The sequence below is a fragment of the Prionailurus bengalensis genome, chromosome C2 (genome assembly GCF_016509475.1).
Source record: "Prionailurus bengalensis isolate Pbe53 chromosome C2, Fcat_Pben_1.1_paternal_pri, whole genome shotgun sequence".
Lineage (NCBI taxonomy): Eukaryota > Metazoa > Chordata > Mammalia > Carnivora > Felidae > Prionailurus > Prionailurus bengalensis.
The window spans coordinates 152,738,574-152,753,242 of record NC_057350.1 but is presented as its reverse complement, the minus strand read 5'-3'; the positions used below and the strand labels follow the sequence as shown (position 1 = coordinate 152,753,242).

At 59.5% G+C, this 14,669-nt stretch overlaps 1 protein-coding gene across 2 annotated transcripts; it reads right to left on the bottom strand.

Annotated features, from left to right (window-relative positions):
- Positions 1 to 653: 653 nt before the first annotated feature.
- CSRNP1 (cysteine and serine rich nuclear protein 1) lies at positions 654 to 13,557 on the bottom strand. 2 transcript variants are annotated; one of them, XM_043595710.1, is made up of 5 exons: positions 13,406 to 13,557; positions 6,843 to 7,093; positions 3,757 to 4,016; positions 2,912 to 3,226; positions 654 to 2,828 (listed from the first exon to the last, which is right to left on the bottom strand). In XM_043595710.1, the coding sequence occupies exons 2-5, from the start codon at positions 7,051 to 7,053 to the stop codon at positions 1,848 to 1,850; spliced, it is 1,767 nt and encodes a 588-aa protein (XP_043451645.1). In that variant the 5' UTR covers positions 7,054 to 7,093; positions 13,406 to 13,557; the 3' UTR covers positions 654 to 1,847. The 2 variants fall into 2 exon arrangements, with proteins under 2 accessions (XP_043451645.1, XP_043451644.1); XM_043595709.1 differs by lacking the exon at positions 13,406 to 13,557 and adding an exon at positions 8,035 to 8,920.
- Between the last annotated feature and the right edge of the window lie 1,112 nt (positions 13,558 to 14,669).

The window sequence follows — 14,669 nt, the reverse complement described above, 5'->3', positions numbered from 1 at the left end:
GGGGGAGGTCGACCTTGCTCCTCCTCAGGCCCCACACTTGGGACTCCCCAGGGCAGGGCGAGGCCTGCTCCTCTGGCCTAGGCTGGGGACAGGTCAGACCGCCTGCTGGGGACAGGTCAGACCGCCTGCTGGGGACAGGTCAGACAGGTCCGGCTGGTGCAGGAAGAGGAGGTCCCAGGAGGTCCCGCAGCTTCCGGGGCTCAAGTCCCCAGGGACCCCAGCCGCTGGGCCCCACAGGAGGCCTCTACCAGCTATATCTCACTGTCTGCCCCTAAAGGGGGAGGGTATGGGGGGGTGCTTCACCCTTGAAGCCAGGCCCCAGCCCCGCGTGACCGAGTGGGAAAAACCCCGGGGCAGATAGCCCTGTCTCAGAAGACTGCCCTGCTGCTCCCACCACCCCAGGTGACCACTGGGGAGAGACGGGTTTACATAAAGAGAACACTGCTCGGCCTGCCCTGCCCGGCCAGCCTCCCACTTGGCCATGACTGGCCCGTGCAGAAGGAGGCCCACTATGTGGTGTCTCCACCCCTACCCCAGCAGAGGCTCGGTGTCCACGCTGCCCTGCAGGTCCCGCCTCCCCCTCCCTCCCCAGCACCTCCTGAGGGTAGACACCCCCCCCCAACTCCAGGTCCCACAAACGCAAACCACCGGTGTTAAAAATAGAGCCTCTTTATTGGTACCTGTAAGCTCAGGTACAAGGTGTTCCCACAAGCACGCGGGCTGGTAAGGCCTCCTAGGCAAGAAGGCAGGCCCACAGCCTGGGCTTCTTGGCACAGACATGGAGAAAGATGAATAAACTATATAGCTCTAACACTCAGGGACGATATAGAAATTAGGATGCAAAACTTAACATCAGCAAACGAACGGCATAAAAGCCACAAGGAGCCGCCCCTCACCCCAGCCAGGTGGCCTCAGGGCATGGGCAGGCGGCCCAGGCTGGCATGCGTGCCCAGAAAGCCCTGAGATAGTGGTCAGGGGCGTGCTGTGGGCCCCGAGGCTAGCCCCTTGCCCTCGCTGGGGCTTCCTGCTCCCCCTCTACACTGATGGGCCCAGCATGAAGGCTGTGACCTTTGGGGAGGAGGAAGATATGGCAGAGGACAGGAAGAAGAGGAGGCCGTGTGGGGCAGGTTTTGGTCACGGTTGGTCAACCCCACCCAGCCCCCTGCCTGGATGCTGTCCTCAGCCACCCGGGGCCAGGCAGCTGCCACAGCAGACCACAGGGCCCAAATCCACACCTGGTTTATACCAAAGCCCAGGAAGGGCAGGGATATAGGACTACAAGGCAAAAGGGACTCACGGGGGTCTGTGTCCCACCCCAACCCCAGCATTGCCCGCCAGCCGGGGGGGAGAGGCCGACACCTCCTAGTCTCCAAATAAATTATGGAAATAAATTATAGTCTTTAGAGTCCAGAGAACGCGGCCACCCATGGGTCTGGGGCTCAGGATGGCAGGAGAAGCCGTAAGAAGTGGCTGATTGCTGCCCTGTCTTGCTGTCTTTGGGCTAAGGAACATCATCTGAGACCGAAAAGGGGTCTGCGAAGCTCCAGGGAAGGCTTACGTCCTCCTGTCCCTGGCACGCACACCGTGGAAGTGGAAGGAGAGACTGTGTGGGCTTGGGGGGCGGGGGAGCAGGGTGGCGGAAAGGGAGGGCCCCCTCCCCGCCCTCTCTTCGGCACAGAAACTTACAAAAATAAATAAATCAATCCAGAGTGTTGCACAAAAATCAGGAGTGCCCGCACGGGCGAGCCAGCCAACGGGAGACCCTTACCTACAGGCCTCAGGGAGCCCCCAAATTACAACAAAGCAGCAACAGGGCTCTTGGGGCCATGACAAGGTGCCCCGGGGCCTTACACGGGCACAGGCTCCACCAGAGACGCCGGGGCGGTGTCCTCAAGCAACTGGCTGTCTATGAAGGGAGCCAGGGCCTCGGCGGCTGAGTCAGGCAAGCCCATGACGGACTCCAGGAAGCAAGAGCCCGCGTCCCCAGGCGGAGAGAAGGCAGGCAAGGGGAAGTAGGGTGCCTCGAGGTTGTCCAGGCTGTCGGACACCTTCCGGGAGGTGTAGTGAGGCCCCAGACTGTAGTCTGGCAAGGCCTGGAGCAGCTCGAAGGAGTCGCAGGAAGACAAGCTGAGGTCCACGGAGTTGCTCTGGCCAGCGTCCGAGCCGGGCGGCACCGAGGTGCCCGGGAGGCTGCCTTCTCCCAACCCTTCAAGGCCACCGTTTAGGAAGAAGCTGGCATCCAGGTTGGCATTTTCATCCAGGATGCCTGACGTGAGGCTGGAGCTGGAATAGCTGTGGGTCCAGCTGGCTGGGCCACCGGGGTCACCAGTCCCAAAGATGTCAGCTGGGTGGAAGCAGCTGAGGTTGTCGAGGGTCCCCACTCCCCCTTCCTCCTCCTCCTCCTCCTCTCCTCCCAGGTCCGAGTCACTGAAACTCAGGACCCGGGCCAGGCTGTCATCATCCATGTCAGGCTGGAAGCCAGGGCCGGGTAGGGCTGGGCGGGTGGGGCCGCTGGGGGTCTCGCTCGTGCCTGAAGCTGTGGAGGAGTCGGTCATGTCACTGCTACAGCTGTCGTCTCCCAGCTCGCTGCTCGCGGGGGGCTTGGCAGGCGGGAAAGTGGGAGCCAGCGCCTGCTCACCGGGGCTGGCCGGGCCGCCCTGAGCGGGAGCCTCCAGCTCCCCCAGGCTCTCAGCCCCCTGCTCCAGCTGCAGGCGGGTGAGCGTGTGGATGAAATGGGTCTGCACCCGCGCCTGATTAAATTCCACGCGGCCCTTGGGGTTCGCACAGCCCTCCCGGCAGCAGCCGCAGGGGAACGCGGTGTGGTCCATCTGCAGAGAGAGCAGAGCGTGAGAGAGGGTCCCCCCGAGCCCAGACAAGCCCCCGCGCTCGGGCCTCCCTCCCCGGCCCACACCTGGCACTTGATGCCCGCCAGGCTGCAGCTGCAGGTCTCGGGGTCACAGACCCGGTCACAGCGACAGCCACAGTCCTCGCGGGACTGGCGCACGGCCTGCAGCTCCCGCTTCTCCTCGCGATCGATCCTCCGCACTCCCGCAGCCCGCAGCAGAGCCCGCCGGCGCCGGGCCGGATAGGGCTGTAGGAAGGTCATTTCCTCCAACCGGCCACCGGCCACGGCCACGGCCAAGTCCTCCTCCACAGAGGCATCATCGATCGCGTCCACTGTGAGTGGCAGGCCGGCCTCTGTCTCGGGTACGCCAGCCTCCGTGAGCTGTATCCAATGGGAGAGAGGAGGGATGTGAGAGACAGAAGGGGTCTCTGCCCCCACCCACGGCCATCGGTCACCCGACAAGCGCTCTGGGTCGGGCACCATAGATACCACAGTGAGCTGGGAGGCCAAGAACACTGCCTTCGGGGCATTTGCAGAGATTTCCCGTTCCTGTCATTCCCCAGTCCGTGGACAAACCCACCCAACCATCAACCAGCCAGACACAATGACCCCCAGGGTCACATCAACTCCAGATTCCCGCCCTCCCTGCAATGCTCCTGGCCCCCCGCCCCCAGACAGCTCCCGGCGCTGTGCCCCCAACCCCTGCAGCAAACAGGCCCTCCCACACCCCACTCTGCAGATAATGCAGGCGACAGGCCCTGGCCGAGCAACACTGGCCCCAGGGGCCTCTTTCCCCAAATATATAATGAGCACCCGAGCACCCGGGCTCCCACCCCGGAGGCCCCGCCCCCTCACGGCCAGGACTTGAGAAGCTGGCCCAGGCTCTGGCGCGGGGCAGCGGGTCTCCCTACCTTCCATCGCAGGGCTTCTAGCTTCTCCTCCTTCAAGCGCAGGCGCAGTTTCTCCCGCCGAACCCGGGCTTGCTCCTGTGCAAACTCGGCCAAGGAGAAGCGGCGGCAGGCGCTGTGGCGGGGGGCCATACCCAGCGTGCAGCCACCGCGGCTGGGCACGCTGGTGAAGCCCTGACACCGAGGAAAGTAGAAGACGGTGATGCCATCGAAGGCAACGCGGCCTGGGCGCTTCCGGGGCGCCCTCTTCAGGATGGACAGGGCTGGAAAGGCAGGGAGGGAAGGAACAGGGCATTAGTTCTCCGTGAGGGACGGCTTAACCTCCAGGAAGATGGCGAGCTGCCTCTCCTCACACTCCCCCTCCGATCTCCTAGCCCAAAGAAAGCAATGGATCCGAACGGAGCTGGAGAAATGGAGCCAGCCTGGCTGGGATGCGAGCTGGTACATTTGAACGCCACTCCTAGGTCACCATGGGCTTACTGTTATTTACCAGTCCCAATGAGAGCATTTGGTGACATTAAGCATCTTTCCCATCTTTATTAGCCATTTATAGGTTCCTTATGCAGTTTTCTGTAGTTTTGTATTGATTTGCAGGAGCTCTTTATATATGACATTAGAGATAGTAATCATCTAGCCTATCTGTGCAAATATTTTAGTCTTTTAATATTTATTTATTCATTTATTCATTTATTTATTTTTTAAATAAAATGTTTATTCATTTTGAGAGACGGAGGGAAACAGAGCATGAGCAGGGGAGGGGCAGAGAGAGAGAGAGGGCGACACAATCCGAAGCAAGCTCCAGGCTCTGAGCTATCAGCACAGAGCTGGACTCCGGGAATCACAACCTGAGCTGCAGTGGGATGCTTGACCGACTGAGCCACCCTCGTGCCCCTTTAGTCTTTTATTTTTGTCCAAGGCATTTTTTTAAAAAAAAATTTTTTTTTCAACGTTTATTTATTTTTGGGACAGAGAGAGACAGAGCATGAACGGGGGAGGGGCAGAGAGAGAGGGAGACACAGAATCGGAAACAGGCTCCAGGCTCTGAGCCATCAGCCCAGAGCCTGACGCGGGGCTCAAACTCCCGGACCGCGAGATCGTGACCTGGCTGCAGTCGGACGCTTAACCGACTGCGCCACCCAGGCGCCCCATGTCCAAGGCATTTTATAAAATAACTTCTAAGGCTACATAATTAAAAATATATTGATCTTTTCCTTTATAGCTTCTGCATTTTGGAACACACTTAGAAAGGCTATTATTTGGGATTACCTTTCTAAATTATGGATTGTATACTGGGTAGTAAGCTATGTATTTGGTATCTTCTGTACACATATTGGCATACCGTTCCTTTTTATTAGGCTGAACCATAGGCAGAACCATAAAGCAGTTGAATACTGGCAATTTCATGTATTTCCACGCAATATGTTATTTTGTCTGTCTCAATCCAATATATAGAATTCTCATCCTCTCTGCTAACTGGCGAGTACTTACTGAACAATGCTAACTACCAGTGGTGACAGGGTCCCCATCTCTTTCTTTAGTTGGACTGCTTCTAATATTTCCTCATTGGTCAGAATGCCAGCTTTTTGGGTCGAGACACAAATTTTTTAATCATGTCAGGCAGCATCCATTTATTGCTACTTTATCAAGGGTCTTATCCAGAAGGGACATGACATTTTTATCAAATGTCCTTCAACATCGACAGTGGCTCCCATATTTTATAGTAAACCATAAAAGTATAAAATCGGGTTTTATAGTATTTTATATTTTATGATATTTATAATATTAAGCCATTCTTGTATTTCCAGAACAAACCTACAGGGGTTTAGTCAACCTACTGTTAGATTCTATGTGCTACAAATCATACTCTTTTTCTAGTATAATATAAAGATGTACAACAAGTACATAAACAAAGACACCATATCTGAGGTATTAAAATGTCATGGCAGGAATGTCGTAATTAGGAAAACTATGTCTCGGGGTGCCTGGGTGGCTCAGTGGGTTGAGTGTCTGACTCTTGATTTCAGCTCAGGTCATGATCTCATGGTCATGAGATCGAGCTCCGCGTCGGGCTCCCAGCGGAACGTGGAGCCTGCTTCAGGTTCTCTCTCTCCCCCTCTGTCCCTCTCCCCTGCTCTCTCTCTCTCTCTCTCTCTAAAAAAATAAATAAAATGATGGGGCGCCTGGGTGGCGCAGTCGGTTAAGCGTCCGACTTCAGCCAGGTCACGATCTCACGGTCTGTGGGTTCGAGCCCCGCGTCGGGCTCTGGGCTGATGGCTCAGAGCCTGGACCCTGTTTCCGATTCTGTGTCTTCCTCTCTCTCTGCCCCTCCCCCGTTCATGCTCTGTCTCTCTCTGTCCCAAAAATAAATAAACGTTGAAAAAAAAAAATTTAAAAAAAAAAAAATAAAAATAAAAAATAAAAATAAAAAAATAAATAAAATGAAAAAAATATATACAAAACAAAAAGAAATTAAAAAAGAAAGAAAAATATGTCTAAAAAGGCTCCTTAGGGTTGGGGGCAATAATAATGGAAAACAAGGTTGAGGAATACTACTTTAGGGCTGTCTTTGTCAGTTCGAAATCAAAATTATGCCAGCTTGAAAAATAACTGGGGGAAAGAAACCTTTCCACTATGTTCAGGCAAAGCCAAACAGCATTCTGACAGGAGAGGGACCGGCCTGACAGGCCCCGCGGTGCAGAAGTGTGGGGCGTGGGACTCCGGTGGTTCCGTAGGTAGGACAGGGTGTGCAAGCTGGAGAAACGAAACTGGAACAGAAGGGAGGAGCTGCAGCCGGAGGGCCCGAGGGCCACAGTGAGGAGCTCCGTCCTGCCTGCCCGGCAGGACTTCTAAGCAGGGAGTCCCAAGGTCAAAGGTGAATCTAGCCAGGCCCGGTGCCTCTGGACAGAGGGCATTCCTGAGTAACCACTGTATTACGGGAAGTGGACAAGGTGGGAAGCCAAAGCCGCGGGGACATGACCTCCAGGGGCCAGAATGGCTCTGTCGGGGGACAAGGTGGGCCTCCCGATTTCATCTTCAGGAAGGATGAAGGGGTGTGGTGGTTCCCGGGAGGGGGGCGGGGCGAGACTCACGGGTGAAACTCCGGGGGCCACAGAAGTCACGGTCAGGCAGGGGTATCTGATCCCAGGGGCCCTCCTCATCTGAGTCCCAGGCCAGGGAGACGGAAGAGCTCGGGGAGCAGGAGCCAGAACGGCGGCCCGAGGACAAGGAGGAGGAAGAGGAGCAGAGCGAGGAGGAGTCCTCATCCAGCTGGTCAAACTTCCTCTTTAGCGGCCCAGTCATGGTGGCGCTGGGGGTACTCTGGGCTTTGGGCACGGACGGCCTGGAACGGAAAGGAGAACGCTCTCAGCGGCAGGCCTGAGGGCAGGCGGTGGGGCGCCCGGCCACGATCCCCCGCTCCCCCTGCCCTCCCAGGTGTCCCGGGCCGCCCCCTCGACTCTGCGTGCAGGGGGCCCGGGGGGCCCGGCTCCAGGAGGCTTCCTTCCACCAGTGCAGGCGCTGAGGGCCAAGGCCTCCTCCTGGCGCCTGCAGACTCCCACCACCGCTGCCCAAACGCCTTCCCAGGACACCACCAGGCACCTTCCCCGCTACCTCCCACGACCCACCTACACACATGCATACACCAGACCGACAGATGGACCGGCAGACCTCAGCCCGGCCTCGCTCATTCCCCGACAGGAATCCTGGGGGCTGACTCACTGGCTGGCTGATTCACACGGCTCGCATCTGTGTGCCTTTGTGTGTGTGAGGCCGTCTGCCACAGCCCGCACAGCCCTGTATGGTGGCTTTGCTTCCTCCTCCTCCTCCTCCTCCTCCTCCTCCTCCTCCTCCTCCACCACCACCGGCTGCCCCAGCACACCCACCGACACACCACCCTGCACACACACACAGACTCCCTCTCCCTCTCCCTCTCCGGGGCCAGGTTGACCAGGGCACTCCGGGAAACAGGCTGGCTTTGACACTGGCCCCGATTCCCAGACACAGGACTTTCCAGAGCCCCTCCTCTCCTGTGACACAGCCGCTCAGACTTTCCCTCAGAAACCCCCGCCCCACCGAAGTCCCCTGCCTCCAGGCCTGGCCGTGCTTCGTGCTTCTCGAACTCCTGTTTGGGTTTTAAAAACCCATCTACATGGTGTCTCTCCTCCAATATCTAACCCCGTTTGTTTGACTTAACTTCCTATGGAGATTGTTTGTTTCCCCTTAAAACAAACAAACAAGCCAACCCACCAACCAACCACACACACAACTCTTAGTGAAACTGACCGGTCAAGATGTTCCACTCTCTCCTGTTTGTAGCTTGGTGACATGGGCCACGTCAGGACACAGAGCTTACTGTGTCTTCCCCTTTGGAGGGTCTCAACCACAGAGCCTCCCACAGCCTGGCTGGCCTCGGGTAAGGGGACTGGACTTGGGGCTCCTTCCCCTAAATGCCTCGGCCACCCTTGGCAATCCCCAAAAGGACTCAGTCCTGAGGGCTGGGCTACCTTGTACCTTGTCTGTGTCCTACAGTGCTCAGGCCTGGGCCCCAGGAGGTCACCAGGAGGAAGGGGAAACGATGCAGAGGCCCCAGTGCTGGGGAGCCCCTCCCCCACTGCCATCACAGGAAATGAGAACAGGAAAAACCAACCAGAAGGCTGCCGATCTCCCCTACTCAGGTGTCCTTTCGAAAGGCCCCTGTCCCCTTCTGGTGAGCCTACCACAAAGTGTCTGGATCCCAGACCTAGGGGGTCCGCGGTCCGCGGACTTACCGGATAAAATTCGTCCCGGGGACAGCCTCTCCCTGCAGGCATGAGACAGGCAAGAGAAACCCCCCCCTCCTTGCTAACCTCTCGTTCACACTGGGCCAGGGGAAGAGAACGCACAGGTGCTTCCGGGGGCTTCTCAGCGGGGAGTTTCTCAGGCCGGGCGCCCCCCCCACCCCACCCCCTGCAAAACCACAAACAAAAACAACGCAGCTCCCAGCTGACCTGCAGGCTCTCCCAGGAGATGGGGAAACTCGTAACCCGGAGCCAGGCACACACGTACATACACGTGCAGCCCACAGACACACACAGAAACACACACAGACAGAGCATACCCACACAGCCTGCCCCTACCGGCCCCGCTGGGAGACCCCCATCCTTTCCCAAACCCCAGATGCTGTCCACAGGGCGCCGAATGCCTAATCCCATGCCCAAGCCCCAGGCCCACCCCCCGCCAAAACCAAATGCCCGCTTTTTATCTGTGCCTGGCTGTCCCTTAGAAACATAGAATTCCATAGGCCCCAAATCGAACCCCTTGTCTCTGTTCCCCACCCCCCATGCCATCTGTTCCTCTTCCTGTGTTCCCTATCTTAGTAACGGCACTGCCACCCACCCAGTTACTCAAGCCAGAAACCTGCAGCCATCCTCACTCACGCCTTCCTCCCGCTCCCTCCGGCCACATCCAGGCACCCAGTCCTCCAAGTGCACACGAGCTCACTTCGCGCACGCAAGGCTAGGCACAGACACAGCACTGTGGGGGCCATCAGCAGAGTGTTAAGAACCTTGGCTCCGGAACCAGACTGCCTGCATTTGAACCCTGGCTTGGCTATCGCTTGATCGCGTGACCCCCGTCAAGGTCCTTAGGCTCTCCGTTTCTCCGGTTCTTGGCCTTCAAACCTCCTAGGGTTGGGAGGTTTACGTGAATCCATGCATGCCAAGTTCTTAGACCGGCAGTAAGTGCTTAGTGGATATGTCGCTCCGAACTGTGAGAAAAACGAGCTCCTCGATACACACATGTGAATCTCAATGATGTCATGTGGAATGAAAGGAGCCAGACACAAGAATACACGGGAATGAAGTTCAAGGAAAGGCAAACCCAATCAGTGATGATACAAGTCAGAATGGGGGGGGGGGGGCGAGGGATAGCAGAAATCTCACCGGGGGGGAGGGGGGTGGAATCCTCTCGAAACATTCTGTGCTGACCTAGCTGGGGGTCCCATGAATGTCTAAAACTAAAAATTCACCTAACTGTACACGTGGGATTCATAGGCTTTATGCATTTTATGTATGTCTCCTTCACCTTTAAAAGTTTATTACCCTTATGCCTCTGTCCCCACTGCTACTGCCCAATGTCCCCTGCCTCTGCTCCTGTCACCCCCTGCAGCCAGAGTGGTCTTCCCAAACCACATGGCTCCCTGCCACCCCCATGCTGAGGAAAGCTGGCCCTTAGGATCAAGCCTAGAATTCCACGAGAGGCTGAGGCAGGCTTGGCTCCTGCTTCCCCACCCTCCCCTCACTATATTCCAGCTGAACTTGCAGTTTCCCTAATTGCCATGACCTGCCCGCCTCCTGGCCTTTGCACAAGCTGGAACCCAGCCTCGCTCTCCTTTAATAGTCATTTCCAAGAGGGCCTCCCTGAAACCTCCACCCCTCACTCCTGACTATATGCCTCTCTGGGCTCCCACGGGCCCTGGGATTCCCCTATTCGGGCCCTTCTCTCACGGTCTCACTGCCCCTCCCTCACACCAGGCTGACGGCCTCTCTGCCTGGCCATCACTGTGCCCGTGCCTAGAACAGCCTGGCATAGAGAAGGCACCTCTAGCAGAGGTGGACCTCTGAGGGGTGACTGCTCAGAGTGATCTCCTGGTCCTGTCACAGTCAGTCGGGGCGGGGAGGGGGGCTGGGGTGCCATGCCCACTCCCCAGCCTGCACCAGAGGGTTGGAGCCACAGAAGGGAGTGGTTCTGGGAGTTAAGAAGCATTGGTTGCAGACAGGTGCCAACACAGACATCTCAGGAGGCTCCCTGTTCCCCAGAAGTAAACAAATAGATATCAAGGAAGCAGGTTTAAGCCTGACACCCTGGTTCTGCCTCAGGCTTGTCTACAGAATGGGAACTCAAGGTGAGGGGGTTAGAGGCTCCAAGGCTGCAGACGGGAAGCAGGGACACAGATAAGCTCCCGCCACTCGGTCCATTCTAGGGGTGACCCTCCCCCCGCCCCGGATCTGCACACCCGCAAAGTCCCTGATGCTCCCCTGGGGTGGAGGGGTTGAGGGAGAGGGGACAGCCCTTGGATCTCAGTGCCTCCCTGTCCCACCTGGGAATCCAGAGGCAGGAGATGAGACAAAAAGACAGCCAGAGACAAGGACAGGCCAAGTCAGAGAAAGGAATGAAAGATAGTGAAAGAGTCCAAGAAAAGTGTCAGACAGTGAGTCAGAGGAGGGGGGAGGGGCCCTCAGTAGCTACCCAGGAATCAAGATCCCAACCATGGCACTGTTCCCAGGGTGAACACAGCCCCCATCCTAGGGTCCCGGGGGAAGGAGAAGCGATTCCCAGGAGCTGGCTCAGACAGAAATACCACACCCCCAGGAGCCCCAGAGGCAGGCTCTGAATCAAAGACAGCCAGGCTTCTTCCGGGATCTGCCTGGGCCCTGAGAATCAGGCCACCCTCCTGTCACCACACACAGGAGTTGACAGCTCAGGACGAAGGGGTGACACTTCCCCACTCTACTACCCACAACTACCTACACATTCAGGCCACACTATGTGAACCCAGGGAAGGCCACCTCAGCCTGGGCACCAGGCAAACAAAGGCTCGTTGGGGGTCAGGGGGATATCTCAGGGCCTCTGGGAAGTCTCATCAACTTCTCTGTGCCACTCGTTAGTTAGTCCCAGTGCCCCAACCCCCGACCACAGCTGGTATTGGGGAGAGGGCACCTTGGGCTGGCCCTATCCTCCTCTGGGAATCTGAAGAATTATGTCCTTTAACCTCAGAGCCCCAGGCCTTGGTCAGGCCAGCACCTGGGGGCACACGACCCCAGACTCTCAGGAGCTACTTCCTGGGACAAGGGGAGGGCACCCCTGAGTCCCTCTGGCCCTCACTGGGATTGGCTAGGAAAACAACCTGGGCAGCACAAAGAGGACAGAAGGGAAGCCTTAGCACACCCCTCCCCCCCATCCCTCTGAAAGTGATCCGGGCGGGGGGGAGGGCACGGTTCCTCAGCCTTGGCCTCCAGAGCCTGGCACTGGGTAGGTGCCAAATGTTTGCTGGCTACAGAAGGCAACTGCTCCTGCAGAAGGGAAATTGTACCTGACACCTGAGCAGGGCCTCCTTCCTTCTCATTCATTCATTCATTCATTCATTCAACAAACATTTATTGAGCTCCTATAAGATGCCAGGCGCAGTGTCAGGCACTCGGGCACACAGGGACAGCAAGACCTACACTGGCTGCACTCTCCCAGCTTTTGAATTTAGTGGCAAGGAGTGTGTAGTTACAGAATGGTGGTGAGTGCTGGGAACGCAGGTCTGAGGCAATGTGGGGCAGGAGGGGCAAAGCTGAGGGTAAAAACAGTCTCTGGGAGGAAAGGAAGTAGAAAGAGCTCCAAAGGGGGGCACAGCCGAGGGGGGGGGAGGGGCATCCAGCGACAGGTTTCTGGAGCCGCCGCTGCCGGGACAGGCTTTAGCCCCAGGGCACTGGAAGCCTCAGCAGGGTTTAAGGAGGGAGTTGACAATATACCAGATTTGCATTTTAAAAAGATGGCTCAGTCGCCGACTGGAGGGGGTGTGACCTGCTGGGCCGGTGCCAGGGCTAGGTGAGAGATGACAGGACAGGGAGGGCACAGGAGAAAGGGGAATAGACTCGGTAACCTCTGGATGTGGAGGTGGAAGAGGACAGTGATGTCAAGGATGGGGGCCAGCGGCGGAGGCCCCATCCAGAGGGCTGTGAGCCATCGGCGTGGAGGTGTGGGGTGAGCCGCGGAGCTGGGGAGGGTCCCTCCGGTGTCAGGAGTGGGGGCTACGAGTGTGATTGTGCCAGGGAGCAGGAGTGCCTAAGTGTGTGCCGGCTGCTGTGGCGAGGGCATCCAGAGGTGCGTGCCTGCGGAGGGGCCCCCGGGGAGGGGAAACTGAGGACCTGGGGGAAGTACGTGCAGGGGAGCCGAGAAGTGCGTGGGAGAGAGCCTACGTGTGCCCGCGGGTGTCCGGCGGGGCTGCGCCCGTGACTCACAGCGGTGGCCTCCGCGTGTGACGGTGACTGACAAACAGGTGAGCGCACGACACAATCCCTCCTCCCTCCCTCCCTCCCTCCCTCCGCCCTCCCACCCTCCGGGGTCCGTGACTCACGGAGCCTCACTCCTTCTGGCTCTTCCCTCCACTCCCTCCCTGACCCCTGCTGGCCGGGGGCGCCGGGCACGGCACGCGCCGCAGCCCTGGCGCCCGCCCCCGGGGGGAGCCCGAGGAGGAAGGCGACAAATGTCACCTGCTCCGGCCACGCGAGGAACTTCTGAAAAGTTCTCAGGCAACTGGGTCAAAAGGAAACTCTCCCGTGGACGCGCGCACCCCGTCACCCAGCCGCCCGCGCCAACCTGGGCTCGGCCGTCACCCGCACTGAGCTCGGGGCGCCGCGACTTCTCGGGGTACCCTCGGTGGCGCGGGGGAGGGGAGCGGAAAACCTGCCACTCTCGCCTCCCCGCCTCCTCGCCCCGGACGCCGGCCGGGCGCGCAGTCAGGGGCCGGGCCGGGCCGTCCCCCCGCCCCGGTGCCCCGCTCGGGGAGGTGGGGGGACAAGTGGCAGGGACCGGAGGGGCGCAGACACCCCACCCCACCCCCGCCCCGCGCGGGACGCCCCCTCCCCGACGTCCCGGACAGCCGGGCCCGCAGCTGCTCGGTGCTCACCTGCGATCCGGACGCTCGCCAAGGGCACCGATGCGACCCGCGTCCCGGCCGGGGACGCCCCCGGTGCCGCGACCCCGAGCGCGCTCCGCCGAGCCGCAGTCGGCCCAGCCGCCCCTCTCTCTGAGCGTCCGGCGGCGGCGGCGGCGGCGGGAGACTGGCTGCGCCCGGCCCCGCCCGCCGCTCCGCCCTCCTCGTCAGTGGAAAACTCCGGGGCTCGCAGCGCTGACGCACGCCCGGCCTCCCGCCAGGCCGCCCGGCAGCCCCGCCCCGGAGGCGCCGCCTCCCTCCCCCCCCCCCCCGCCCGGAGCCCGGCGCGGCGGCCGCGGGGCCTCCCTGCGGACTCTGACCCCGCGCGGCCGCCGCGACCGCCCCGCGCCCTCGGCCCTCCGGCGCCCTCGCCCGTCCCCCTCCCGCGGTTTCCCCGAAGTCGCCGACGCGCCCGGCCGGCGGAGCCGGGTCGCGAGGATCCCCACCTCGCCACGCGGCCCCCGTTCACGGATGGGTAGACTGAGGCCCAGAGCGGCGCGGAGCGTCCGGGAGGCCGCCCGGCGACGGCGGCGGAGCCGAGGCCTCCTTCCAGGCCTTGACCCCAACCCTGCCTGAGCCAGTTGCTATCGTCCAATCTAAACGCCCTTCCTCTGCCCCCTCCTTACCACCCCCCCCCCCCCCAGATGCGCCGGAAAAGTAAACTGTGACTGGAGACCAACCTGGGCCGGGAGGGGGAGGGGAGGAGGTAATCGGTGGGCGTGACCTTCACCTCGGCCCCGGGGCCAGAGACCCTGCAGAAGTACTGAGACGGGGGGGGGGGGGGGGGGGGGAGCGGGGGGGGGGTCCTGGATACAACTTCCCTCGCCCCCCACCCCGCGCCCCGCAATCCCATCCCTCCCTAAAAAAATAAATAAATAAATAAGAAGAAGAAGGATTTCTTCTGAGCCAGACCCTAGCCACTTAACATGGCCCACTGCCTTCTCTGCTCCCGCCAAGGCCTTCCCTGACTAGGGGCCAACTCTCCCTGTATCACTGCACAGGGAAAAGTGTGTGCATGCCCCCGCAGCGAGTCCTGGCCGGGAGACCATCCTCTGCCCTTCTTCCCAACCTCAGTTCAAACCTTACCCACCACCCGTGTCCCTTGAGCGTTTCTACCTTCACACCTTTGCTACAGGGCGTTCCTCCCGCCTGGAATGCCTTTCTGCCTTCTCGCCGCCGCTTACCAGAATCTCATCGCCTTTAAGGTCTCGGCTTGCACTGCCTCCTCCAGGGAGCC